The 24271-nt window shown below is 43.8% G+C and overlaps 8 protein-coding genes and 2 long non-coding RNA genes across 13 annotated transcripts; 6 read left to right on the forward strand and 4 right to left on the reverse strand.

The window, feature by feature from the left end:
- Window positions 1–1045: 1045 nt before the first annotated feature.
- Galphai (G protein alpha i subunit) lies at window positions 1046–7764 on the forward strand. 2 transcript variants are annotated; one of them, XM_001354151.4, is made up of 5 exons: window positions 1046–1583; window positions 5991–6462; window positions 6531–6625; window positions 6687–6875; window positions 6934–7764. In XM_001354151.4, the coding sequence occupies exons 1-5, from the start codon at window positions 1463–1465 to the stop codon at window positions 7122–7124; spliced, it is 1068 nt and encodes a 355-aa protein (XP_001354187.1). In that variant the 5' UTR covers window positions 1046–1462; the 3' UTR covers window positions 7125–7764. The 2 variants fall into 2 exon arrangements, with proteins under 2 accessions (XP_001354187.1, XP_033239632.1); XM_033383741.1 differs by lacking the exon at window positions 1046–1583 and adding an exon at window positions 5150–5183.
- LOC117184809 (uncharacterized) lies at window positions 5263–8102 on the reverse strand. Of its 2 annotated transcripts, none has more exons than XR_004470283.1 (2): window positions 8017–8102; window positions 5263–5554 (listed from the first exon to the last, which is right to left on the reverse strand). It is a non-coding gene; the product is annotated as an uncharacterized lncRNA (long non-coding RNA). The 2 variants fall into 2 exon arrangements; XR_004470282.1 differs by lacking the exon at window positions 8017–8102 and adding an exon at window positions 5637–5991.
- On the forward strand, window positions 8086–9129 carry LOC4814019 (uncharacterized). The gene is made up of 2 exons (XM_001354150.4): window positions 8086–8275; window positions 8333–9129. The coding sequence occupies exons 1-2, from the start codon at window positions 8194–8196 to the stop codon at window positions 9049–9051; spliced, it is 801 nt and encodes a 266-aa protein (XP_001354186.3). The 5' UTR covers window positions 8086–8193; the 3' UTR covers window positions 9052–9129.
- On the reverse strand, window positions 9068–11171 carry LOC4814040 (putative serine protease F56F10.1). Its single transcript, XM_001354149.3, has 5 exons — window positions 11061–11171; window positions 10100–10998; window positions 9907–10045; window positions 9375–9846; window positions 9068–9311 (listed from the first exon to the last, which is right to left on the reverse strand). The coding sequence occupies exons 2-5, from the start codon at window positions 10891–10893 to the stop codon at window positions 9190–9192; spliced, it is 1527 nt and encodes a 508-aa protein (XP_001354185.2). The 5' UTR covers window positions 10894–10998; window positions 11061–11171; the 3' UTR covers window positions 9068–9189.
- Window positions 11172–11768: 597 nt separating this feature from the next.
- On the forward strand, window positions 11769–14512 carry LOC4813995 (cilia- and flagella-associated protein 52). The gene is made up of 5 exons (XM_001354148.4): window positions 11769–12392; window positions 12457–13161; window positions 13217–13446; window positions 13505–13721; window positions 13783–14512. The coding sequence occupies exons 1-5, from the start codon at window positions 11971–11973 to the stop codon at window positions 14429–14431; spliced, it is 2223 nt and encodes a 740-aa protein (XP_001354184.2). The 5' UTR covers window positions 11769–11970; the 3' UTR covers window positions 14432–14512.
- Window positions 14513–15304: 792 nt separating this feature from the next.
- Window positions 15305–19339, forward strand: sgl (UDP-glucose 6-dehydrogenase sgl). The gene is made up of 3 exons (XM_001354147.4): window positions 15305–15654; window positions 17623–17761; window positions 17834–19339. Exons 1-3 carry the CDS (start codon window positions 15505–15507, stop codon window positions 18973–18975), a joined length of 1431 nt encoding a protein of 476 aa, XP_001354183.1. The 5' UTR covers window positions 15305–15504; the 3' UTR covers window positions 18976–19339.
- On the reverse strand, window positions 19303–20529 carry Surf1 (surfeit locus protein 1). Its single transcript, XM_001354146.4, has 4 exons — window positions 20233–20529; window positions 20053–20174; window positions 19801–19995; window positions 19303–19743 (listed from the first exon to the last, which is right to left on the reverse strand). Exons 1-4 carry the CDS (start codon window positions 20434–20436, stop codon window positions 19359–19361), a joined length of 906 nt encoding a protein of 301 aa, XP_001354182.4. The 5' UTR covers window positions 20437–20529; the 3' UTR covers window positions 19303–19358.
- On the forward strand, window positions 20529–21730 carry Uqcc1 (Ubiquinol-cytochrome c reductase complex assembly factor 1). The gene is made up of 4 exons (XM_001354145.4): window positions 20529–20685; window positions 20801–20989; window positions 21054–21305; window positions 21367–21730. Exons 1-4 carry the CDS (start codon window positions 20629–20631, stop codon window positions 21646–21648), a joined length of 780 nt encoding a protein of 259 aa, XP_001354181.1. The 5' UTR covers window positions 20529–20628; the 3' UTR covers window positions 21649–21730.
- Window positions 21646–22791, reverse strand: LOC4814031 (transcription factor Adf-1). Of its 2 annotated transcripts, XM_015187051.2 has the most exons (3): window positions 22563–22791; window positions 22342–22424; window positions 21646–22286 (listed from the first exon to the last, which is right to left on the reverse strand). In XM_015187051.2, coding segments are annotated over exons 1-3 (657 nt in total). In that variant the 5' UTR covers window positions 22565–22791; the 3' UTR covers window positions 21646–21714. The 2 variants fall into 2 exon arrangements, with proteins under 2 accessions (XP_015042537.1, XP_001354180.2); XM_001354144.4 differs by having other exon boundaries at window positions 22342–22791.
- A 799-nt stretch (window positions 22792–23590) lies between these two features.
- On the forward strand, window positions 23591–24169 carry LOC117184808 (uncharacterized). The gene is made up of 2 exons (XR_004470281.1): window positions 23591–23830; window positions 23920–24169. It is a non-coding gene; the product is annotated as an uncharacterized lncRNA (long non-coding RNA).
- The last annotated feature ends 102 nt before the right edge of the window (window positions 24170–24271 follow it).

Here is a 24271-nt window from a genome sequence, read left to right on the forward strand (position 1 = left end):
TCTCCAAAACGGGCGGGTAATCGTTTACGGTATTGTGAATACTTTTTGGTATTTTCTTACGTCAAAATTGAGCAGACGGTATACTTACGGTATATCGGTAAATTAAATTTCATTTTTTGGTAACTGAAACGGTTTTGAAACGGAAACGACGCGATTTTTGCTATCGGCCAATGAAACTCGTCCAAAATGCATTGCGAAACATAATGCTGCAGCAAGTTTGAAATGCATTTATGGCGATTTTCATAGTCATTCTTAAATTCTCAAAAATTGCGGCAACATTCAATTGCAGCCAGACTCATGAGCCTAGAAAACGTGGAAAACATTCCGCATACCCTGGGGAGATGGATATGATAGAATTGAGAAAATGTGTATCATCTCAAGCTCCAATATATCCAGAAACTAGTCAGTCTGTGTTTTAACGCTATTCCAACGATATTTTGCTGCTTATTGTCTTCTTACAGAGATCAAGAATGGATATCGGGATCGAGTTATATATACATATACAAGACACTCATCATATGCATGAATTTGTCTAAAACATATCAATCTGAGAAAAGGTCTTTATTAATAACGTTTTAAAAAGAAGTTTAGAAAACCAGTATATTCATATAAAATTAACAAAATAGGGTATACAAATGCCCATACTCCGATTGACAAGCTACCAGTAAGAAAACCTTGCGTAAACCTTGTTTCAGTCAAAATAAAATAAATGGGAGTATTTCAATTTAGTTAATCTTGTAGCGGAATATCAAAACTAAGCAGTAAGAACGATAAGTCTCTTAGGTATTTTTTTGTTTTAACTTTTTCGCTAAAACATTTTTTTAGGCAAAATTCAATAAAAACAAATATATATAATAAACCAGTCAAGTAGGAAATTGATTCATTAATCGGATACAATAATGTGGGCAGAGCTGAGGGTTCTATTTAGTTAGTTATATTGCACGGAATATCGAAAACGAGGAATATGTATAATAGAGCTTGAACGCGTCAGTATATTTATGGTATATTTTTAAAACAAGACGGTATATTTTGGTATGTTTCTGGGGTTCGGACGGTATATTTGATCGATAAGTCGATGATCACACTGGTCGTTAAGTGATTCATTCTTCAGCGTTTTTTTTTAAGCAAACCGATCGGCGGATTAGCGAAAATTAAATACAAAGAAGTGAACGGCGTAAGTGCCGCCCTAGCATTAAATTGTACTATATTGAAAATTGAAATTGATAGAGCCGCTACGCCTGCGTCGCCCCTTTGTGTATGCGTACGCTTCTGTCCAAGTGTGCGTTTGTGTGTGTTGGAAAGAAGGAGAAGGAAACAAAAAAGTGTACAGCCGACGCGCAGCCGCATCTGCGCTCAATTAAAAGTGCCGAAAACGCTTGTGAAAACTGAAAACTACGAAAAATTACAGTGAAATAGTTGCCAACCTCTGGATTAACGACCAAAGTGCGATAATTTGAAGAAAATGGGTTGTGCCGTGAGTACAGCACGAGATAAAGAAGCCATCGAACGTTCGAAGAACATCGATCGGGCGCTGCGAGCGGAGGGTGAACGTGCCGCATCGGAGGTGAAACTGCTGCTTTTGGGTGCGTCTCTAATGTGTTATTTTCCCTTTACCAAATAATTTGTTACTCAGTATTCTGAAAATGCAATTAATTTTAAAATGTTTGGTCTGAGGCTTGGCCGGGTTTTTGTCAGACTGAGGACATGGGTGGGTTTTTTTTTTTTTGGCTGTGGTGAGTTTTGGACCCAGGATATGGGAAAACCCAGACTCCATGTGTCTGCTCAACAGATTTCCCCTTTGTGTATGTTTGAAATGTGGCCATTATGCAATGCACATGTCTAATAATTCGTTTGCAGATAAGGGAATAGAACGTAAATTGAAACCAAATGTCGGAGCGGAGTGGCGACTGCGATACTCGATTCTCAATTTTCATCGTCGCCGGCACGCACTTGGCTCCAACAAGTGGGGCGCTGCGCCATCGAAATGGCAACCGAAACATGTTTGTGGCTCTTTCGATCTGCGGTAGATGGTTGATAGTGGCGCGTCGAGGCCTGGCACTTGCATCGTTAGCCTGAGGTTTCGTTCCATTGAAGCGCTGCGGCGTCATCATCGTATCGCATTTGACCCGACCTCTGCGGCGCGTTCGACACCCCTACCCCTTCGAAAACTGACACTCTCTGATGCACTGAAATGAAATGCCGCGGCTCTCGTCTTAACCTTCTGCAATTAAATTTCCACACACTCCGCTAGATATACGCCATTGTGTGAGAGCTCGTACTTTTCATTTTCATTGCCATGCACTTTGGAAAACAATGGAATGACTTTTTTCCAGGCCCTGCAACAATCTTGTTGCACTTTTCCCGCCTGCTGCTGATTTGCTAATGAAGCGTCTCCCAAGATGATGATGACTAAGTCATCTGCTTGGTCAGGAATGTCGGGGGGAGGCGGTAAGGCTAATATATGTGATATATTTGTGTGCTCTCGAACGATATCGAAAACACTGGGCGACATAAAATTGCTTGTGGAAAGCAGTCGAATATTTGTGGGAACCGGTTTTGGAAAACGTGCGGAAATTTAGGCGTTTCCGACATCTTTTTACGATATTTTCATCCCCTCTCCTGCTACCATTTTCAGTTTTTCGAACAAAAAACACAAACGCTGTTGCAGAGCGTTGCTGCCAGTGCTGGTTTATTTATGGGCAACAAGAAAACACCTTGCACCACTTGCATTTTTCTGCCTAACAATTGTTGCTGGTTTTATTGTAGCTGTGTGGGTTGTTTGCTTTGCCTTTCCAGGGAGCTGGGAAAACTTCTTAGGGAATTTTCTTTATAAACAGAAAGTACTGTGATCTTTTCGATGTGTTTGTGGTCGGTGTTGTTGCTGCTGCGCTTGCGCTCTCTTTCTCTCTCTCGCTCTTTGACCAAGGTATATTTATGTAGGGTGCGGCAGCGCTTTCAGGATGATCGCGTATATTGCTTGAGTTGTCGGCACAAAGAGGGGGAGGATTTGGAATTCCTCACCTTATATTAATAAACTTGTCGTTGGCTGTCACACACTCTCTCCTTTGCACAGACTCTTTCTCCCACTCTCGAACACACAGACACAACACACACGCAAAACATGCTGGAAGCAGACTAATTGGCCAGGAGGGGGCTCTGCTGTGCTGCTGGTGATGTTGTTGCTTTTTCATTTGTACTGACATTTAAAGTGGGGTGAACGATATTAGCGCAAATAAATGGCCCCGCCACCAAATGCAGCTGCAATGGCAAAGGCGGTTGTGACATGGGATTGAAACTGAACTGGAAATAGGATGGGGATGGGGATTGAGAATTGGAATTGGCAGCCCTCAACATTGCGTTTATTGTGTAAATTTAATAAAAACGCTTACTATTGTTATGCGGGGAGTGTCTGGCCAAACAACAGTTGAAGTACCCCTCACTCAATTTATTGTCACTCTCCCTCTCTTTTCTTATTGTAAAATTTGTTATTTTCTCTCACGAAAATATTTCATGTTGTAGGGGAAAAGAATGTCAATTGTTATTGTATTTTTCACGATATTTGCCTTTACTTTAAAAAAAGAAAAGGCGCGAGAGAGGGAGAGCGTGCTTAAGCCGCATTTGGGGCATGAGTAAGACTCTTATATAGGTCACACATACAATATCTGGCCGAAAAAGAATACGAAGAAGGCAACAACAACAAAAATTCAAGCACATGATGCGCCCGTCGTATGCCCCACCAATACCAGAAAACCATCCAAACCAACAGACTATCAACATAGCAATTTAATCAACAATATTTTTTTAAGAATTTATATACTATAACAAACACACTTCTATGTACATATTTGTACGGTATCAATATGTTTATGCCCCTGCACACCCTCGTATTCATTACGCTTATCAAAATTATCGCTAAACGACCTTTTACGTCAGATTCGAGTTCAATAATTGACGGAACTTTAAATTATAAAAAGAAAATAAAATGAAATTCAATGATAAGAAAGATTTGCGTGGAAGTTGTTGGGCTGGCGTTTCCGTTTTATGGCTCTATTTCATCTGTTTTAATTGTTTACTTTTAAATTGTGGCTCCCCAACTATCTGAAAATTTCAAGCTCCCCGCTGATTAACACATTTCCCTTTCCTCTTTACGAGTCTGCTCACCCCCTTCGATAAGAGAGACTGAGTTCAGGCGCCATTTAACACGATTACTCATGGCGCAAAGCACTTCTTTCCGTATGATTGTTTCCATCTTTTCGCCAGGGGTTTTAGTCACCATTCTATTCGTCGTTCCGTTCTATTCGTAAAATGAATATTTCGAAGAAGGTTCTCCTGGGGAGAGACTCATTATAATACCGTTTGATTATGATCATCATGGCGGACGATAATGAGGTTGTAAATGAGGCTTACGAACGCTTTGTGCTAACCGCCGTTGCTATAGCTCTCTCATTCTTCTCTCTTTCGTTTTGCCTGCTCTCTGTGTTTGATCTTTGTGTGCGTCTCTCTTTTTCTCTCTCTCTCTCTCTGTTTCCCTATGGTTTGGCACAGTTAACGGTGCATTGATAAATGAATACGCAGCCGCACGCACAATTACACACACTCACACTTGTGTAGATTTTGTTGTTAGAATTATTAATTTGACCTTTTTTCGCCGTTCGTTTTTGTGGTTTTTGGTTCGTTTTTCATTCGGTGGCAAGTTTGAACATTTACTAATGCCTACCATTCGTATGCAGATTGGCAAGGGTCTTCATCTACCGTTTTCTCGGTCATTATCGGTGTATTTGTCTGTCTCTCTCTCTCTCTCTCTCGCTCGCTCGCTCTCTTTTGCTACCTATTTTTGGAACCCCATAATTTGGACCATAATTTCGCATTTGACGACATTTTTCTTTATGGCAACATTAGTGCGCATTGTTGGGATTGGCTTAAATTAAAAATCAACTATGTATATGATTTATTTGCAAAGATATAAAAAATAATCATAAACTGCAAGTACTGCCACAGCCCTGCCCTGCAAAGAAAAGAAAAAAGTGAAAGTACAGTCTGACGCTTACCTAACCATCAATGTATCTCTGGGAGCCCCACATTGCAGAAAAACGGCACTCACGAAAAAAAAACACTATAGAGACAAAAAGCTTTCTTAATGCGCCATTGTGTTGCAGCAGCAGCAATGCCCCAACATCGGATAGGTACATAAATATATACATATGTATCTCGTTTGATAACTGAAACTGAAAGAGAAAAACCCCTAGACCGGTACCAGAGTGCCATTTTTGCATGTTTTTATTTCTCACAATAATTCCATGGAAAAGGGAAGCTAGAAGACACGTAATATGATTAAATTATTGTTTATCCATCGATAGCGATCCACTAACTTGTGCCTGTAGTCAGCAAAATTATAAAATATCATGTTCTGTGCTTGCTAATTTGCGATATATAAATATAATAAATATATAAATTTTATGGCCCCAAAGCGCACTTTTGATAACTTTCAAGAATCGCTGATCCAGGGTTCATTGAACTTCAGGGCTCGCCACTTAGAAACCGATTGAAGGGAGAACTTAAGACCGTGAAGAAAAAGTATAATACAAAGTTTTAGAGACGTAAAGAATAGATCAAGCTGGTTACACATATCTACATACTTATATCACTCTACATATAGCTAGAGGAGGAGCAGCTACTCATTCATTTATTTCAACATGACCGGCGCAATTAAGCGAGCTTTTTGGCCTCTTGAACCCGCTGCCAATTGAACCGCTTTTGCGGCTTCGTTCCACAGCGCTCCATTCATTCATAAAACTCGACTCATTCGATGCTGCCTGCCTCTTTACCCCTACTGATTGCTATTGCCGCACATTCATTGATTCATTCAGTTTTACGCGCTCAAGTGTTGGCGAATGTGAGGGCTCACACCCACTGGAGGGCTGGAGATTTGCATGAGCTCACTCAAATTGAACCCATGTTTCTAATTTGTATGTTTTCTATTTGATTTGCAGGAGCTGGAGAGTCGGGAAAGTCCACGATAGTGAAGCAAATGAAGATCATACACGAGACAGGCTACTCTCAGGAGGAATGCGAGGAATACCGCCGCGTTGTTTACAGCAACACTGTACAGAGCCTGATGGTTATCATCCGGGCCATGGGCAGGCTAAAGATTGAGTTTGCCGATCAGGGCAAGACTGACATTGCCCGCCAGTTCTTCACACATGCCTCGGCCGCCGATGAGGGCATCCTCCTGCCGGAGATTGTTCTGCTGATGAAGAAACTCTGGTCGGACGGCGGGGTGCAGCAGTCGTTTGCTCGCTCGCGCGAGTACCAGCTGAACGACTCGGCGGGATATTACCTGAACTCCCTGGATCGCATTGCGCAGCCCAACTACATTCCCACCCAGCAGGATGTCCTGCGCACGCGTGTAAAGACCACGGGCATCATTGAGACGCATTTCTCCTGCAAGCAACTGCATTTCAAGTGAGTGTCAAGACCCCCTCTTGATCCCTTAGAATTCTTATTGAAATATATTGCTTCCCCTTTTACAGACTGTTTGATGTGGGCGGCCAGCGATCGGAGCGCAAGAAGTGGATTCATTGCTTTGAGGGCGTCACGGCCATTATATTTTGTGTGGCGCTATCTGGTAGGTTTCCTTGGAGAACTATTCGCTACAAATTTTAATTGGTTTCTTTATTGATTCATAGGCTACGATCTAGTTCTGGCCGAGGATGAGGAAATGAATCGCATGATCGAGTCCCTGAAACTGTTTGATTCCATCTGCAACTCAAAGTGGTTTGTGGAAACCTCTATTATACTGTTCCTCAACAAAAAGGATCTGTTTGAGGAGAAGATAAAGCGATCTCCTTTGACGATATGCTTCCCAGAGTATTCAGGTAAATGATGGTGCATATCAAAGTCATCGAAGGTGTCTAATTCATGGATATTTTACAGGTACCAACACTTTTGAGGAGGCTGCCAACTATATACGCATGAAGTTTGAGAATCTCAACAAGCGAAAAGACCAAAAGGAGATATACACGCATCTGACCTGCGCCACTGACACCAACAATGTGAAGTTTGTCTTTGATGCCGTCACCGATGTGATCATAAAGAACAATCTGAAGCAAATTGGCTTATTCTAGGGGGAGGATGAGGATGGATTCACCATTTAGCTTGCGTCGTAGTAGTATTAAAGGAAAACGCGCAAAACATTTCCATTACATGTTAAGAACTAAATATATACTATATATATACATATGTATATGATCTATATATACGTAAATGTATACTCTACGCTTTACACATGCTATATATATTTTCATACATATAATTTTAATAACCGATTTAGTTGCCAGAACAAGTAACAAACAGTTAAAGTTTGTTAGTTAGTTAGTTAACAGTTTTTTTTTTATAAATTGCACGCATAAGCTAACTAATTTAAACTGTAATTTAACAAGTGTAAAGTACGGGCGATCGATCGCCATAAAGTCTGCCGATCAGTTCTGTAGATCCCCCCACTGAATTCAATCGATTTTCTTTGGGGCTTAAGCTAGGATTTAACCTCTAGCCTCCCAACAATAATTGCGTTGCCCAAACGGGCACTTTTATGGCGCTTCTTTGGGCAGTGCAATTTGCTTCGCCGCATTGACAGGCGATAATTAGGGTGAGTAAAGGCCTAAATTCGTGTGCGATCGCTAGTAAGTCGCTAAATGTAACTAGTAAACTTACTAATATGCTTATTAATAGCCTAAATAAAAGACAAATAAATAATGCTCTCCATTATGGTGACCAATCTCGATTCTCTATACAGGAAAAGGTATCTAGGAAATATCCAACTCTGGTACTAGCTCAAACGATTTGAGGCTTTCAGGCTGTTTTTGGTCCAAATTTTTCTTCGGCCATATTCAGCTGGAAAATGTTTTGCCGGCAAGGTAAAAAAAGGTATGGCCACAGGCAAAACTTTCCAGCAAAATTCAACGAATGCACCCCAATAGTTAACATACTGTGACAGTGCTGCCTATTCTACAAACTCACCTTAAGAGCAGTGCTACCCATTCGACAAATTGCAAATGGATTCCTGTGTTGAAGTTGAGTTTTCATTCTTTTTGGCTTGATTTTTGCTTGTCATTCGTGTGAACTTCTCGTTTTTCTTCACTTGAAAATTATTTTTTCGTGTAAAGACTACGTTTTTCGTTATTCAAAAAATTTAAAATGCTGCGCGCAACTCTAGTGGCTACCCAAAAGGGTGGAATCAATCGGGCCCTGCTCGCTGGCCGTCTTGTAAAGCCTTCTGGTAAGTCCAAACGCCGCAGCACTAAATTTATTGCAACTCATTGCCCGATTTCCAAAGATTACTCAACGCTGGTGGTTCTGCCCCTCAAGTGTTTCGACGGGGCCCCATTCCGTGGCTGCGTGCCGATCTATCGCTTTAGCAGCGGTGGTGGAGGGGATGATGACAAGAACAAGAAGCCACCGACTGGTTTTGCCATGCCCAATATTGGTACCGATTTTGGGGTTAAGACCCCAGCAGGCGGAGCTTCCGAGTTGGGCGAAACATCGACTCTAATGGGCGTAAAGGCGAGTGGGGACAACCCCCCGCAAAAAGATAACGTGGAAGCGCTCATTAAGCGCTTGAAAAATGTCAGCAAAAGTTATGACGGTCCCCAGGATAAAGGCAACGAGGAAGGCCCACTAAACAAACTCGACGAAATCTTTGCATCCGTCCAGAAAAATACGGGCAAAACAGAACTGTGCGACCAAGAAAATCGCGGCCAAGGAGAATTCGCTGTTCCGGAGAAAAATATTGAGAAGAAATCGGCTGCTGAAAACCCCAAAAGTGGCAGCGTCGAGGAGGCAACTGAGCGTGTCAAGAATCAATTGGGAGAGCTGCCCTCCAAGGAGCAGCTGAAGAAGTACTTCTTGCGCATTGTGGCCTTTCTCTATGACCTCAGCTTCTTGGCTGTCACTTGGGCCATCAGCTTCGTTGAGAAAAACGTTATCGAAAACCCCACTGTGAAGGCGTACTGGAAGAAGTTCCACGAGAAGATGCAACAGGCCAAAAAGGATTAAATATAAACCCTCAAACTTTTGTAATGATGCATATGTAGATATAATTTGATTACAAATATACATCATTCTGAGAATCTACAATTACTGCAGGCACATGTTTCTGCTATTCGAGCTGTACTTTTTCTGGTAGATTTTGTTTCAGTTTGTGGTGTAGCCTTCTAGTAATTTGGCCAGGTATTTCACAATCTTATTGCGTGCTGCCACCAGCTGTGGTGGATCAATTTTCGTCGGCTCGTACATGTTGGCACAGTGTGCAGTTCCTACAATGAAATTCCAATTGCATTAGATCATAAACTATTTTGGGGACTTTCCAATAATAGTACCTTCTATGAAAATGGTTGGCGTGGCTGCATTTGAGGACTTGACCAGGCCCAGAGCATGCCAGGGATCAATGGAACCATGTACATACAGCACATTGGTAGTCTCCGGCTTGAGGGCACCGTAATGCTTGTTGGTCTGCGACACCACGTTCTGCAGATACCTGGCATCCATGCTGTTGGAGAACACATCCATGCACTGGCGTATGAAAAAGTCCACGCCAAACCGGTCGCCAAATGTGTCCGTTTTGTTTTCAGAAGTCTGATAGAAACCGAACTCGTTGCAGGTCTGATACGTCCACTGACGCATTCCCTTGGCTGCCTCCGAGTCCCACGAGGCGTTCCGCATGTCGCTAACCATCTTATCGTACTTGTAGTCGAGACATGTGGCATTCGATTGCTTCAACAGCATGTCATTGACCACACCCAGTCGAGTCACAGGCGGTCCACTGGTCATGTTTAACATGACATCGCAAATCTAAAGGATATAATATATTAAATATTTTCATGGAGAAGCCTTTTTGGGGGATAAACATACCTCATCAATGGTTATCGTGGCATGTGGACTGTTGTCCTTGTTGTACTGGACGACGCCAGCAAAGTTTCCAGCCAGATTCTCAAAGAGACTGGCAATATCCAATTGGTTCTCAATAGAGTCCTTGATGGGTGTGCAGGTTCTAAGGAATATAAGCAGGATAGCGTTAGTTTTTCACAATCATTTCGATACCGACTTGAATTTTTCATCCAGATTTCGCTGTCCGATCATATGCTTTAGCAGTATCTCCACCTGGGTAAAGCTCCGGGTCACCGCCTCCACACAGTCCGGATTGTAGGTAGCCAGAGAGGCCTTTACCACCTCAAAGTACTCCCTGAAGTCGACCTCCGCCAGCAGGGGACCACTGGTGCTGATCGAACCATAGATGAGATGGGGATACTTCTCCCGCGCCCAAGCCGCAAGCGATCCCGGATAGGAACCGCCAAAGGCAACCCATTTCTGGGTCTCGGCCAAGTTGTACTTCACCTTCATGGCAGCCACAAAGTTGGCCAAATCGGCCAGGGCCTGCTCCGAGCTGAGGAACGCCAGATTGGCGGTGGACAAATCCCTGGTCGGGTGACTCTTGCCGTAGAAGCGATGCTCCAGCTGGATGCACAGGGCATCAAAGTGCTCGGCGTAGTGAACCCAGGCGCCCTCGCGCATCCACTTTGCCGAGGCCTCGCCCTCGCCGCCAATCATAAGGAAAATGGGGGCCGTGCTGTCATTCCTGTAGTAATCGGCATTCACAAAGTAGCGCTGCTGCCAGGTCCTAGTGTTTCGCGCCTGGAAATGATCCAGACGCTGCTCGAACCACAAATCCTCCGAGTCCAAAGATCGCTGCAGTGTGGGAATCTTGCTGGGATCGCCCATGAATCCATTCACTAGCCTCCCGCGGCGAAAGCCAAGCGCAGAGCTCTGCACGATTAGGCAGAGGAAGAACAGCAGCAGCCCCAATCCCAGGGGCTGAAGTACGCCCACAAATCGGAACATTTCAAAGTCTCCTTTGTTTTTGCTTAGGTCAAGTGCGGTTGATTGATTTGTTCGATTAACTTGAGATTCAAGTGCCGTGTACCGTTTGCCGCGGCGCTCGCCGAACTGACAAAAATCAGAATCAGTATTGCTCCCCTCTATATATAGTATGTATATAGTGTACGTACCGTTTATACCCTCTATATTCTTTATTCTTCTTTACCGGCACTTTCTTAATTACCGTCAGAGGGAGGAGGGGAACTTAACCCACTGAACTCCCCTATATTTAAACATATGCAAAGCTTCAGTTAAACCATGAAAATCATACTGTATGTAAATTCTTTCTGTAAATCCATCTTATCTCTTTACTTACAAATCATATGGACCCGATATCTTTTATCTAAACTGGGGTAAAATTATGCAAGTTTCATAATTTTTTTCGTGGGAATATTTAATTACCACCCTGGTCGACAATGGGCCAATCGCTCTCTGTCCATGACCTAAAATCATATCACTCGATTTTTATATTCGGTTTAATATTACACGCTAGCTAGGACTCTCAGTACTGAAAAAACAATTTTATCCGATTGATGCATACATTTTCTACAATATTGACTAATTTAAAATACTCAACTTTATTTAATTTTGTTCAAAACAAGGTTAAAACAAAAAAGGTCAACAAAAAATAAAAGCATACAACGTAAGTGTGTTCGGAATTCTACTGTATTGTTGCTGGTCAACCGGTATAGCTATGAATATGATTTGTATACCCTATTTCCTTTAATTAATATGACAATTATGTTTTCCAAGCTGCTTTAAGAAAACGACCTGTATGTACATATGTATGTACGTACATACATATACATATGTACATATGTAACTCGATCCCGATTCCTTAACAGAGACTGACTAGTTTTTGCATTGTTTGGAGACAACTCAATGAGCAACGGCTTCCAGGCAACGGTTGTCATTTGAATGTATATTTTGAAAACTTAACAATCCCTGAGCCGGCTGACAAAACAGTTTATAGTCAAACAATATAGTCAAACCCAATACGAGAAGTATTATTTGGTAAATATATTTTGTGATACAAGCATTATGGAGCCACCCGGGCAGTGCCAGCAGCTAAAGCCGCGTGCCATTTTCGGAATTAACGGAAAGGTTGAGAATGGCGTGCGTCAGCACTCAACAACAGGCGATATTATATTCGCATTGGGCAATAAAATCGGCATTGCCAATCACAAAAAGAACTCGCAAGAGTTCATACCAGGACACAGCAACACCATATCGTGCCTGGATCTTAGCAAAAGTGGCAAGTACATAGCATCGGGGCAAATAAATCATATGGGGTTTCGCGGATACGTGATCATATGGGATTACCATCAACGCAAGGAGATAGCGCGTCACGACCTGCACAAGGTGAAGGTCCAGGCTATATGCTTCACAGCCGAGGATCGATTTGTGGTATCAATCGGTGGCGTTGATGATGGCTCCGTGATTGTCTTTGACATGGAATCATTGTAAGTTAATGATGGCCTGGTATATCTAGAGATTCTTGAAAATGGATACTTTTTTTGTTTTCAGCTCCCCAATTTGCCGGCAGCCAGCTTCCCGAGCCATCTCTGGGAATGCTCTGGGTGTTCGCCCCATGCACAATAATCCATTCTTCTTTTTGACGGCTGGAGATCGCCATCTGCGTCTGTGGAGCATTGTGCGCGAGCAGAAGAAGCTCTACGTCCAGGACGTGCACATGGCCAGCAAGACGCGCGTCTTCTACTGTGTACGCATCAGCAAGAACGACCAGATCGCCTACTTGGGCACGGGCACCGGGGATATAGTGAAGATCACGCTCAATTGCTGTGACCGTGACAATGTCACCAGGCCGGGCACCACCAGCGGTATCTTGGGTGCCTTTGGCACCCACAATGCCCGCAAGCCGTCGGGACGGGACTGCAATCGCTATGTGAATGGTGTTCGTGCTCTGTATATTGTGGACGAGAGTCGGCTCCTAATCGGAGCCGGCAATGGCGATGTGGAGCTCGTCGAGGAGCGTACCGATGTGCCGCTGATCAATTTTCGGGATTACCCAGGACCCACCTGGCCATATCTGCGCGTGCTGAAGACGACTCGCGTTTCCGGACGAATCTCTTCCTTTGTCCGCTCCACCCAAGATTTGTTTTACATTTGCACAGACACAAACGAGATTTACGGGCTGACCATTACCACATGGAAGCTTAAACTACTGCGCACATGCCACACCAAATCCGTTTACTGCATCACATTCCCCAAGTGAGTTCGAGCATCCATGGGTTCGTGTCGTTTTCCTTACAGCGCTTCTTTCCAGGGCATATGCTGCCGTCTTTGCCACCTCGGGCAAAGAATGCATTCGCATTTGGTCGTCGGGCCGCAAGCAGGAGCTGCTCCGCATCATGGTCTACAACTTCAACTGCGCCGCTGTGCGCTTCACCCACGATGGCACCAGCATTGTGTCGGTCTGGAACGATGGCATCATACGCGCCTTTACACCCATCACAGGACGACTCATATATGCCATTCCCAATGCACACAACAAGGGTAAGGTTTGGCCGGTTGGCTGCTCCCTGCTGAACATGATCAAAATCCTCTATTGCAGGCTGCAGTGCCCTGGCAGTGTCCTCCACAGGGCGCCTCATTGTCACTGGAGGCATCGAGGGTCAGGTGCGTGTATGGAAGATAGATCCGTATCGCCAGTCGCTACTGGGAGTGCTAAAAGATCACTCGGGTCCAATCACATCTCTGGACATCAATCATCTGGGCACAGAGGTCATCTCGGCCTGCACCGACGGCTCCTGCGTCATCTGGGACATCAAGTGAGTGAGGTCGCCGGTATATTTTGAGATCCTCTATTGATGTGTGCTTCTCCTTTTGCAGCCGCATGACCCGCAAACAGGTGGTGACTGCCAACACACAGTTCATGTGCGCCTCATATTTCCCGACTGGGGTCCAGGTACTCACCTGTGGCTCGGATGGCAGGATAATCTATTGGATGGTGTACAACGGAGCTCTGATCCGCGAGCTGACCGCCTCGAAGAAGTCGTCGGTCAACTGCATCTCGATCAACGATACCGGCGACTACTTTATAAGCGTCGGCAGTGATCTGCAGGTAAAGCTCTGGGACTACAACAAGGGCGACGTGGTGGGCGTTGGATCAGAGCATGCTTCTTCCGTGATCAGCGCCGCGTACAGTCCTTGCCTAAAGATGTTCGTGACCGGCAGCACAGACGGTTCGCTAATTATTTGGGACGTGCCCCAAGACTTCTGGGGCAGACCAAATCCGCCAGATGCCCCAGCCTACACCTTGCCGAAGACGACATCGAAGGGCAAACTAAGCGATGTCCAATCACGCGTCGACTCGGGCTCAAAGGTACAGGCAAAGGGGGAAAACATCGATGGTCTTCTGAAGGCGACGCCGAAGGACGATATCTGCTGTGTCGAGTGTCCTCCCTGCGCCCAGAAAGAGAAGAAGGCTTCTGACCCCTTTGCCGAGTGCAAGATTGTCCCCGATGTGAGGAAATGTTGAGCGTTCATTATTATTTGTTTAGTTAAGTTATCATTCTGCAATGCAAAATAAATTCAGTCGTTCTCTTCGAGCCAAAGAACATGTATTCGTCTTCTCAAGCTCCAATATATTCAGAAATTAGTCAGTCTGTGCTTTAAAACTATTCCAACGATATTTTTCAGCTTATGGTCTTCTTACAGAGATCAAGAATGGGTATCAGGATCGAGTTATATATACATATACAAGACACTCATCATATGCATGAATTTGTCTAAAACATATCAATCTGAGAAAAGGTCTTTATTAATAACGTTTTAAAAAGAAGTTTAGAAAACCAGTATATTCATATGAAATTAACAAAATAGGGTATACAAATGCCCATACTCCGATTGACAAGCTACCAGTAAGAAATGACGTGACATTCAACATTCGACATTTTGCATAAACCTTGTTTTAGTCAAAATAAAATAAATGGGAGTACTTCAATTTAGTTAATCTTGTAGAAAATGTATTCATCAATAGGATAAAACTATGTGGGCAGGGCTGAGGGTTTTAGTTAGCCAGCATTATTCAACGGAATATCAAAATTGAGCAATAGGAACGTAAAGTCTCTTACGTTTTTTTTGTTTTAACTTTTTGGCTAAAACGTTTTCTTAGGCAAAGTCCAAGAAAATCAAGTATTTAAAATAAACCAGTCAAGTAGAAAATTGATTCATTAGTCGGATAAAAATACGTGGGCAGTGCTGAGGATTCTATCTAGATAGTAATATTCCACGGAATATCAAACTCAAGGGATATGTATAATAGAACTTGCATTCGTCAGTATATTTACGGTATATTTTTAAGATGAGACGGTATATTTCGGTATATTTTAACGATAAATTTGTAATTGGTTGTTTGTTGGTTGTTTGTAATGAAACTGGTTGTTTTTCCATTTATTGCTCACTGCCGCGCCAAGCAAGCTCCAAGCTCCAAGCTTTATTCCACAGTCAGTTGAGCGCGCCGTTGCACCCCCATAAACAACGCGACACAATAACGCCACAGAGTTGTGATAATAAGTGCGAGACGGACATTAGCAAAAAAATCACGGCAAAATGAAGGTTTGCTGTATTGGGGCTGGCTATGTTGGCGGTCCGACATGTGCGGTAATGGCACTCAAGTGCCCCGATATTGTTATAACCCTTGTGGATAAAAGTGTGGAGCGCATTGCACAGTGGAATTCGGATAAATTGCCCATTTACGAGGTTAGTGTGTGGATTTCTCTCCTCTCCACCCTTCTCATCGGCTTCCTGTTTCTTGTATCTACATAGCGGATTCTTGTGTATATTTGTATGTGTGTGTGTGCATCAGTATGGTTTATTCATCGCGCCCCTTGTGGCTGAGAAGGGGGGGAATTTCCATGGCCTAATCCTAAACAAACAATTCATCAATCAGAACGCATGAGATCCATCGAAAAGAAGGGACGTCGTTGACCGCGCATACCGCTCATGCTCAAGTGGCTGTCTGTCTCCGCCTCCCAAAACCAGTTCCCATACAAAACGATTCGTATAGCCCTCTACTCTCCTCTCTATTTGAATGGACGGCCAGTGCGTGTTTGGCATTGAGCATTGGACACACTCCATCGTACAGGTGCTTGGCGCACTTGGGCCCCACAACAAGGTCAATGGTCAGAGCGGCACAAGTGTGTTCTCCAAGACATTAGTCATTCATAAATGGGAAAATGATTCGCTAAGTGGCAAATGATTGCAGCAGAAATGAGTTTAGTATACGAGGCGGGAAAACAAGCGTGGGAATCGATTTTACGCAGACCTGCTGTCCAGTAAATTCTATCAGGGCTTCCTCCACAGATGAGAAGCCATATTCTTGTAAGCTTCTCGAAGTATTAATTTCATGGGTTGTCCCCAATTCCTGAGACACGCAGTCACTCGCTTTACTGTCGCATTTCCGCCCTGGCGGCTTCCGTCTGCCCCTATTCGCTAAGAGCTCTTAACTTCTTATCTGTGGGTCTACCAAAGCAAAAGTCTCTTGTCCAGAGAGTGGCAGATAAGCACGAATGTGGAATGGAATGGGGAATAGGGAATGGGTGCTATCACGGTTCTGCTGCGGATTCACTGGAAATGTATATATGTATATGTCTTAGCTGAGAAATTACCACACGTTCATAGGAATCGTTGAAAAAATAAAAATATTTACACTATGAATTCCAAGCAGTGAGTGAAACCTCAACGTTTAAGATGGGTGGGGGCTGAAGATGTTGCCAAGTTCCGTTTAAAGCACACAATTCTTTATTCTTTTATTGATATTCACTTAACGTGGATTGCATCATCATCGTCGTCAACGTCACCACCATATAAACAGAGGCGGTGCAAGCTTGCTGCAACTATCGATGCGGCCTTGTCAACACCAACACAGCCCATTGACATCGACATTAACATCCATCCTACTTTTGCAGTGTTTTGCATTTGCATAATTGGTTCCTGCCCATTGTTTTAAATTTTTTGAACTCAGCCATGTATGTACATATGTATGAACATGAACATGTATTCCCTTGGTTTCCGCATTTTGCTAATTTGTCACAACATTGCAAAAAAAAAACTTATCAGTGAAGAGACTAATGACTTTTTGATAAGAAATTGTATTCATTTCCTTTCCAGACGGCACTCTCCAACAAAATTTGGGCCCTAATATAGCAGAAATATCTTTTTACATACATATTGTTGTATATTTTGTGTATTCCCGAGATTCCCATTTATTAAATTAACACCTGCTTTCCCCCAGAAATCTGTATCTGAAATGTATCCGAGTTCAATGAACATTCCGCACGAGAACAAAAATGGATATAAATCTGGTTTCAAAAAGCTGAATAAAAGGGGATTACATAAGCTTGAGATCTCATTGAGGCAAGACACTGTTAATTTTTAATTTAATCGCATAAAAAGGCCATTTCAGCACGTGAACAGAACTAGAACTTGATTGATAGAATGGGTGTTTCCTAGGAAACGCACATACATTTTTGGATAAGGTACCACCACGTACACAAAACACAATATATAGAAAGGTATTTAATCTTATCATCGGCCAAATGTAGAACGTCAGGGAGGGATAGATCGTGACTGGGATTATAAGCCACAGAACTGGGGCAACCAACCACATGTTACAAATATGTATGTTTACATATTTGAATGACATTTCTCTTTCCATTTTGTTCACAGCCTGGTCTGGATGAGGTAGTAAAGAAGTGCCGCAATGTGAATCTGTTCTTCTCCACGGACATTGAAACGGCCATCAAGGAAGCGGACCTCATCTTCATATCGGTGAATACGCCCACAAAAGTTTCCGGCAATGGCAAAGGTAATACATAAATTGATCGTCAATCACTCAATCACCGACCGACCATCTAACACTATTTCAATATCTATGCAGGACGCGCAGCGGATCTTAAGTATGTGGAGAGTGCCGCAAGAATGATTGCCGAAATAGCGCAATCTAACAAGATTGTGGTGGAAAAGAGCACGGTGCCCGTGAGAGCGGCGGAGAGCATTATGCATATACTCAGGGCAAACCAGAAGCCGGGCATCCACTATGACATCCTGTCCAATCCGGAATTCCTTGCGGAGGGAACGGCCATTAACGATCTGTTGAATGCGGATCGGGTGCTGATCGGTGGAGAGGAGACGACAGAGGGCCATGAAGCCGTGGCCAAGCTATCCTGGATCTACGAGCATTGGATACCCAAGCAGCACATCCTCACAACGAATACCTGGAGCAGCGAATTGTCCAAACTGGCGGCGAATGCTTTCCTTGCTCAGCGCATCTCCAGCATCAACTCGCTGTCGGCCGTGTGCGAGGCCACCGGGGCCGATGTCTCGGAGGTGGCTCGGGCCGTGGGCCTGGACTCGCGCATTGGCTCGAAGTTCCTGCAGGCATCGGTGGGATTCGGTGGCAGCTGCTTCCAAAAGGACATACTAAACTTGATCTACATTTGCGAGAATCTGAATCTGCCGGAGGTGGCGACCTACTGGCAGCAGGTCATCGACATGAACGACTACCAGAAGCGCCGCTTCTCCCAGAAGATCATCGAGAGCCTGTTCAACACGGTGTCGGACAAGCGGATTGCCATCTTGGGCTTTGCCTTCAAGAAGAACACGGGCGATACTCGGGAAACGGCGGCCATAACCGTGTGCCAGACGCTGCTAGAGGAGGGTGCCAAGCTGGACATTTACGACCCCAAAGTGGAGCCCGAGCAGATAATCGATGACCTGACGCACCCAAGCGTCACGGAGTCGCCGGAGAACGTCAAGAAGGCGGTTCAAATCCACAGCGATCCGTACAGCGCTGTGCGGGCCACACACGCCCTCGTCATCTGCACCGAGTGGGACGAATTCGTGGACTTGGATTTCCAGCGCATCTACCAGTCGATGATGAAGCCGGCCTATATCTTTGACGGACGAAAGATCCTGGATCACGAGCGACTGCACCAGATCGGTTTCCATGTCCAGACCATTGGCAAGAAGTATCAGCGGTCCGGCCTGCTCCGCTCCTGGGGCATTGTACCACAGCTGTAGGCGAATGAGGCGGGCGACGAAGCTACGACGACTATGGCATTTACACTTAAAGTTTCCAGTATTTACTCGACTAATTTGTAAATATCCCGTAACCGTATTTGTATCTGTATCTAGATGTGTGTGTTTTTTTATATAGTTAAAGTATTCTGCTAGGAACGCCCAAAAGGAGGTATACGTCTACACTTCCTGTTGCCAGCGTAAGCACTCCCTTGAACCGTAATTGTATTCCTATTACCACGTCGATCCCCCACTCGAGGATCGGCAGTTGCAATATTAAACCGTACAGCATATGCACATTCTGCATATGGCTCATTAAAATCAAAGGCATTTACACGAGAGCATGTAAATTTTATAAAAATAAAAATAATTGTGTTTCATTCCACTTAAAACGGTAATCGCTTGACGATCTGTCGGTACCACAAGAACGAGGTAGCTGCTGACAGGCTGAACCAGGTCACCAAATACGACATGTGATCGTTACGCAGGGTGATGCGGGTCTGGCCACCGATTGGACCGTTCCGTATACCTTGGGGATCGTAGATGGCATCCAGGAATACTGGGGCAGCCCCTGTGGCCGCGCACATGCGTGGCAAGTCGCGGTACAGGTACATATTTACGCCCTTGTGGTCGGGCGTGAACTGAGGTCGCGATTCCCCCTGACGGACCACAGCCGTGAGCTCCACTTCCGACTGATCCTGCGCCAGGGTGCGTGACTCCGGATCCACATGCTTGCGGGACACCCAGCCACGATTGATTAGCACAATGTCACTGTAAAGAGGTACAAATGATGAGGATTCATCGAAGATAGCGCTGAGAGCAACTTACTCTCTGTCCGACAGCTGAAAAGGAGTTACAATCAAGTAACCATTGCCGGCGTCACGCTGCGAGAATAAACCACCCTGTGTCTCCCCACCGTCGGGGCGTATGAGTGATCGCGGTCCCATGCGCATCTCCTTGTCGTGAAGGAACCGTCCACGCACATTGACTAGGCGATATTCCATGTGGGACAAATCATTTAGACTAAAAGGAATGCAATTTTAAAACAAGGAACACATGGAAAATTGATGGGGAGTGTACTTTTCGGGGAGATCTACTGGTTTCACATTTAGCTGCTCGTGCAAATCCTTAATTAGCTGCTCCTTCCAGATTTTGCGCTTTACCTGCCAGCAGCCCAGGCCAAATGTGGTAGCGGGTATGAGCTAAGAAATAGGAATTGGTTAAAACAATATAATTTGAAGACTGCCACCGTCACCCCACCAGCAGGAACCAGCCAAGAGCTGTGATCTTGTCCTTTTCCTTGGGATCCTTACGAATGCTTGTGGTAAAATCTACCGGCGAACGCTGTTGTGTCATCTTTCTCGTGGCCGTTTGTAAAATATTTCTGCTGCAGGGCAGGCACGAAACGCGTGGCAATACCCAGGCACCCTGTCGGCACATTTGTTTACCACCCAAACGCAGCATATTTCGCTATTGCTTATAGTTAATTTAAAATTAATATTTAATTACAACAAGTTCCACATTTCACCAACACAGCTGCTTAAGTGAGGACTTATTTCAATCAAGTTGGCAGCTCCATTCGACCAGCTGTTGTCGCGTGCCACTAATAATTTGTATAAACGAATTTGTTTTAGTCAATTTTAGAGATATTTAAATATGCAGTGCACTCGGGCAGTTGCAAGGCTGGCCACCGGCATATCCAAAATCCACTTGGTAAGACCATATATGTAAAATTACCTTATTTATTCACAAAACTAATATTTGAATGCACTGCCGTGCATGTCTTATATAAACACAGTAATAACTTGAATCTCTTATTATTCCTCAGGTAGGTCAGCCTTTTAAACAGACTGCAGGTTGTTCAGTCGTATATTCTCAGTCCTGCCGTCTGTGCTCGTCCGCCAGGGTAATGGACAGTGCGGATAAAACAAAGCCGACGACACCAGAACCTCCAGCCGACCACGGGATTCTCAAGAGAGTAATGAACAAAGTGGGCTTCACACCCAACACAAAGGCGGTAAGTGGTGCCGTGCTCCACTAAATTATAGACCTATAGCTATGGCTACGTTTTTCAATGGCAGCGCCTCAAGGTAACCAGTCATCTGTTGTATGAGAGCGTGGCGGATAAGATCAACTATGTCGCCTTCTTTCGTGACTTCAGTCTGCCCAACACGTTCAACTCGTGGTTCCTGGTCACAGAGCTGCACGTCTGGCTGCTCTTGATGCGCTCCATGGCCGAGGGCTCGGAGACCGGCGAGGATGGACGCTTTCTGCGCAACTGCATCGTGGAGGCAATGTGGGGAGATGTAAACACCCGTGCCAAGAAGTTGGGAGTAAGTTGGCGGGCGCTAATAAACTTCTTCAATCCCTGCTAAATGCCTTGATCTTTTCCAGGCACACAATCCCTCCCGAACAAGGCAACAAATCGAGACGCTATCGGAGCAATTTCAGGCCGCACTCATTGCCTACGACGAGGGTATCATGTCGGACGACCGCGTGCTGGCCGGCGCCCTGTGGCGACGCTTCTTCGAGATGAACTGCGATGACTATGCGCAGATTGAGAGACTCGTTAAATATGTGCGCCAGCAAGCCGTCATGCTGGACAGCTTGCCCCGGGAACAGTTCATCACAAAGCCAAAGGTGGCCTGGCTGGATCTGGACAAATGCAAGGTGTAATTTTAGTGTTTCTGTTTAGTCTGTTCTTTTTTTGGCTAAAGTTGAGAATATGTGAAAGCCTATAAACTAAATAACCAAATCATCCACGGGCTGATTGTGCAATGAACGGAGCTGACACTTAAGCAGGAAGGCCATGATCCGGCGCTCAGCTCGTTGTCGCTGGGGTTGCTTGAACTGGTCGAGGATCTCGTCCATTTTAAAGAAATAGCTTCTTGGGCAAATGGGGGAGCCGACCATCTGCTGCTTATCAGATTCAGAGCTGTTGATTTTATGCTCCTCAATATCTTCATATATGATCTCCTCATGCATGACTTCATCGCTTGCTTCCTCAATGATCTCTTCGATGATATACGAATTTTCGAGGTCAATTCCGCTGCCATCATTGTACTCCTCCCACACCACTATTGGTGCTTCCGATGGCGAACCTTCATTCTCTTGAGTCGACATCGTTTTGTCTGGTGATGGAATGGTGGTGGAATCTTCAGCGTTGGCCTTGCTCTTTGCACCACCAGGTCGGATATTTGCCAGAAAGCGCAGGCGTTCAAGGTATGGCCAACTTGATCCCTTGGTGTCCGCCCGCCGAAATTCCTTGCGAAACTGGTAGTGCAGATTATTCCAGCGCATCAGGCAAAAGTCAACTATAGGAATTAATTGGATTTAATGTAGATGTCAAAAGGACCTCTTTGACCTTACCATCGCAGCCCATGATCTTTGCTATTTGTGTCCAGATATCCGTTTTGGCCTTCATGGCATCGTATGTTGAGAGACCCGAGCGCCTGTAAAGCACCGGATGGGGCTCAACTAGATTAATTAGTTTAAAATCGAAGGGACGATTTTTCTTGTAGCTAGTTCTCATTATTAACGTACATATATTTATATATATGTACATAAGTATTTATTTTTATGTTGTTTACATTTTTTGCGGCCCGAGAAAGAGTGTTGTTGTGGGGCCAAAGGCAGGAAGCACCGAAAAATAGATTATATGCTATAAATTAATCAATTTTTCACTAGATTGCCCAATTCGTTAGTAGTCACTTTTATTATATTAGATTTAAAATATGTTTAAGCAAAAAAGGTAAAAATAAGGCCGGCTGAAGGTACGCCAGAGAATTAACCCACTAAACAGCCCTCTATTTAAGCAGGAAAACAACTGTTAAACTGTGGATAATAGTTCTGCATGTAAATACTTCTTGTATACCCATCCAATCTTTTTACTTAAAAAAAAAATTACCACGATATGTTTCATCTGAACTGCGTTTAAATTCTTCAAATTGCATAATTTTAGCGGAGTGTATTTCAATACCCACTGGCTTACAACGGGTTAATCGTTCTTTGTCCATCATGGAAATCATATTCCTCGATTTTGATATTAAACCGAATTACTAGCTAGCTAGGACCCTCAGCCCTGAACACATAGCTTTATCCGATTTATGAATCCATTTTCTACAAGGTTAGCTAATGGCTAATTGGCTACATGATGTGCACGTTAAAATGTGAAACGTAATTATCGTAATTATTAATATTAATAATAATTCATTAATCTTTAATATCCTTTTCTTAAGGGTGGTGTGCAAAATTTTCAGGCTATTAAATGCTTCAAAACCTAATGCTAATATTCCCAACAATTAAAACTAAACATCAATATTTTTAAACTTTCTGAATCGGGGAAACGATCTAAAAATAACTCAAATGAGCTTTCTCCCATCCCTCGAGGATTGGATTTTAGAGCAGATTTACAGATTTATTAGTACAAATTTTGCCTTTTTATAAGACGGCAAACACAGTTAAATCTCAACCTCATGTACTAGTTCCTTTTTGTCTCCTTTGTCGAAGCCTTTGTCCTTTCCGTTAGAATTAGGGACTATTAAAATTTTGAAGACGCTTACCCAAAAAATAAATATATACATACATACATATATAATTATATATAACCTCTACATTTATTGATATCGGAGCCAGTAACTGTCGCATGCTTTCTTTCTCTTTCTGTCTTGTGGTCAGTCGCTGTTCGCAAAAATAATGACCGAACATACATATCTAACGACCGAACGTATCGCTCCCCTCCGCCAGACGGCGTACACTGCACGAGAAAGAGCGTGTGAGAGAGAGAAAGAGGGAGAGAAAATGAGGAAGCGCATAGAAGGCGCTGCGTAGCAACTGCAGTTTAATTTGTTTCTTATGAGTATGACAATGATTTGATCTAAGCCAGATTCGATAATCTGGTAGATATGGTAATTTTCTATGATTCTGCGTTTTTTTGCGGATGGACAGACACCAAACATGCCTGTATCGGACTCAAGAATATGTATTATCGGGTATCAGTATTGAGTATCGGGTATAAAAAGAAAGTAAACCTTGTATCGTGGACACAATCAACCCCCCCGTCCCAAATGTAAAATCGGCACCTTCAACAAAAGCAGTGGAGGAATAAGAACACAAGTATTTAGTATAATTAAGTCCGAGTGTAAATAAATATTTGAAAGTTTGAATTTTATGAAATAAATTACACAAAAAATGATTAGCAAAAGGATGTTGGTAAACAAAATACTAAGGTCCTTGTACTTTATTTTGTACGAGTATATATAGTATTTCGGGGATTGGTGGCAATTCGGTTTAACTGTTT

The sequence above is a fragment of the Drosophila pseudoobscura genome, chromosome X, assembly GCF_009870125.1.
Source record: "Drosophila pseudoobscura strain MV-25-SWS-2005 chromosome X, UCI_Dpse_MV25, whole genome shotgun sequence".
Classification (NCBI taxonomy): Eukaryota; Metazoa; Arthropoda; class Insecta; order Diptera; family Drosophilidae; genus Drosophila; species Drosophila pseudoobscura.